General features: G+C 50.7%; 1 protein-coding gene across 1 annotated transcript; it reads left to right on the forward strand.

The window, feature by feature from the left end:
- Nucleotides 1-519: 519 nt before the first annotated feature.
- On the forward strand, nt 520-1,290 carry cldn34a (claudin 34a). Its single transcript, XM_041210930.1, has one exon. The coding sequence runs from the start codon at nt 520-522 to the stop codon at nt 1,288-1,290; it is 771 nt and encodes a 256-aa protein (XP_041066864.1).
- Nucleotides 1,291-2,396: the final 1,106 nt, after the last annotated feature.

The following is a 2,396-nucleotide window of genomic DNA, read 5'->3' on the forward strand; positions in this document are numbered from 1 at the left end:
GAAACTGAGGGCACAATTTGGTCTTAAATAGCCGACTACTACAGAATGATACGATGCAGAAGGAGACCATTCAGCCCCTGGCACCTAGCACATTGAAAGAGCTATCCAATTTGTGCCACTCCCCTGCTCTTTCCCCTTGATTCTGCAAAGGTTTCCTTTATACAAACATATCCAATTCCCTCTTGAAAGTCAGCAAGGAATCTGCTTTCAACCCTTCAGTCGAGAGTGCTGTTGGGCGTGGGGAAAGGATTTTAACTGCTATGTGCAAGTTGGCTGAAATGTATAGTTTGATAGACGGTGAACAAAGGCTCCATAAACCGGGCCCGATCTATGCGGTGGACTGTGTAGAGTTAGTTTACAGTGTATCCTGGCAACCCAAATGTATAAGAGCTTAGCATTAAGAAACGAAACCCTTTTAGTTCCTTATCTGCAGCGAGCCGGTGGGAGTCTGGCTCTCACTGAGTCTTCACATTGTTCAGTGACTCGAAACGTCAGTGCTAACCCAATGACCTCAGGGTCATGGGTCACCGAGCCAACAGCGCTGCCCTCCAGCTGGTGGGCTTTGTGCTGGGCGCAGTGGGCTGGATTGGTTCAGTCGTTGCCACCGGGCTGGTTCAGTGGAGAGTGTGGCACATGAGCTTGGTGGAGGTCACCTCGGGCATTGCCTGGGTTGGCATCTGGAGGGTCTGCTTCTACAGCCAAGCACTGACCACCCCACCCTTCCGGCGGATGTCCTGCCAGAGACTCGGCGCGCTCGATCAGTTTGTCCCACCTGAGATTGGCATCGCCCAGGGGCTGTTGCTGGTGGCCGTGGTTTTTGGGGCCCTGGGGAAAGCCACCACCATCTACGGGCTGAGGAACGTCTATTTTGGCGGAGAGCAGCGTCCCAGGCTCGCGCTTGTGGTTGGTGGGGGTCTCCATCTCCTCGCTTGCGTCTGCGTGGTGATTCCTGCTGTCTGGAACTTGAGCTCGGTGGTGAGTAATCAGGCCATAGCATTTCCACCTCACTTCCACCTGCCCGGCTCTCCGCAGCGCCAGGAGTTGGGAGCGGCTGTCTATATAGCGATTTTCTCGGCTGCCTTGCTTTTCCTCGCCGGGGTCTTCCTGGTGAGTTACGGCCCCGCCACGGTCAAGATACATCCTTCCACTGACTTCTCCGACCGCTCCAGCCTGGTCTCTGGGGGATCGCTGAGAATGGAGAGCTGCTCATTTGCGAAGAATGTCTCCAGATGTTCCCTGTCCAGCTACGGAGTGGACAGTCCGGCATTCGATCCTGAGGACAATCTTTAAGGATCACCGAGGGGTCTGGAAATCCCGAACTACAAGCTGCCACACAACACGGATCCCCTGCTGAGGAATCAACATTCTGCAGCTCCTTCAGGAAAGGAGCCTGTTCTAGAAAATGGATTAAACGTCCTGGGACTCCAAGCCACAGGTTATACTGGCCAACACTCTGGTCAAGACTGGGATATTACTGCATGCTGAGAAAATGGACTCGATAAACCTTTGCTATTTATTGATCATTGATAGGTATCTTCAAAATGGTGGTTTGATAGTGTAGATGTGGAGAATTATTTCCACTTGTGAGGGACTATGGGCTGTAAATATAAGCTAAGGATTAATAAATCCAATTGGGAATCCAGGAGATAATTCCTCAGCAAGAGAGAGTGGTTAGAATGTGGAACTTATTACCACAGGGAGTAGAGGCAGATAGCATGGGTGCATAAGGGGAAGGCTGATAACTACATGAGGGAGAAAGGAACAGAAGGATATGCTGATGGGATTAAATGATGAAGGCCAAGAGGAGGCTCATGTGGAGCATAAACACTGGTATAGAGCTGGTATAAAATTGTTTCTGTGCTGTAAATACTGTACGATACTATGTAAATCCAATAAAGAATTCAGAGAAACTTCTTTACTCAGACAGTGGTTAGAATGTGGAACTCACTCCACAGGGGTACAGAGTCTTCTTCAGATCTCTGCCCAAAGGCAGGTCTGACCTACAGCACCATGTCCTCCACCAGAGGTAGGGTAAGGAGGCAGGCCCCAAACCCACCCCAGCCTGGATCAGGATTGAACCCTGTGCTGTTGGCACCAACCTGGTCCACACTGGCCATCCAGCTAATGGAGCCAACAGGCCCATTGATGTGGCAACATGCATGTTGTAGCTTAAAGCAATGGATGGTGATGGTAGAGGCTCCTGTCGGAATCTCTCCCACTCTTACTGCCTGCTGTTGGAAGGATTTACAAGTTGATTATCAACTTGTTTGGCCATGTTATGGAAGTACTTTCCATGGCCATCAAGTCTTGAGTGAGCCTTAAACCTGGAGCTTCTGTCTCAGAGGCAGGGACACTAGTCGCTGTGCTGCAGGACCACCTCGGAGGCTAATAACAAA

This window comes from Carcharodon carcharias, chromosome 18 (genome assembly GCF_017639515.1).
Source record: "Carcharodon carcharias isolate sCarCar2 chromosome 18, sCarCar2.pri, whole genome shotgun sequence".
Taxonomy (NCBI): domain Eukaryota; kingdom Metazoa; phylum Chordata; class Chondrichthyes; order Lamniformes; family Lamnidae; genus Carcharodon; species Carcharodon carcharias.

Excerpts from the sequence above, each read along its gene's own strand:
- cldn34a (XM_041210930.1), top strand. The coding sequence starts at position 520 with ATGGGTCACCGAGCCAACAGCGCTGCCCTCCAGCTGGTGGGCTTTGTG.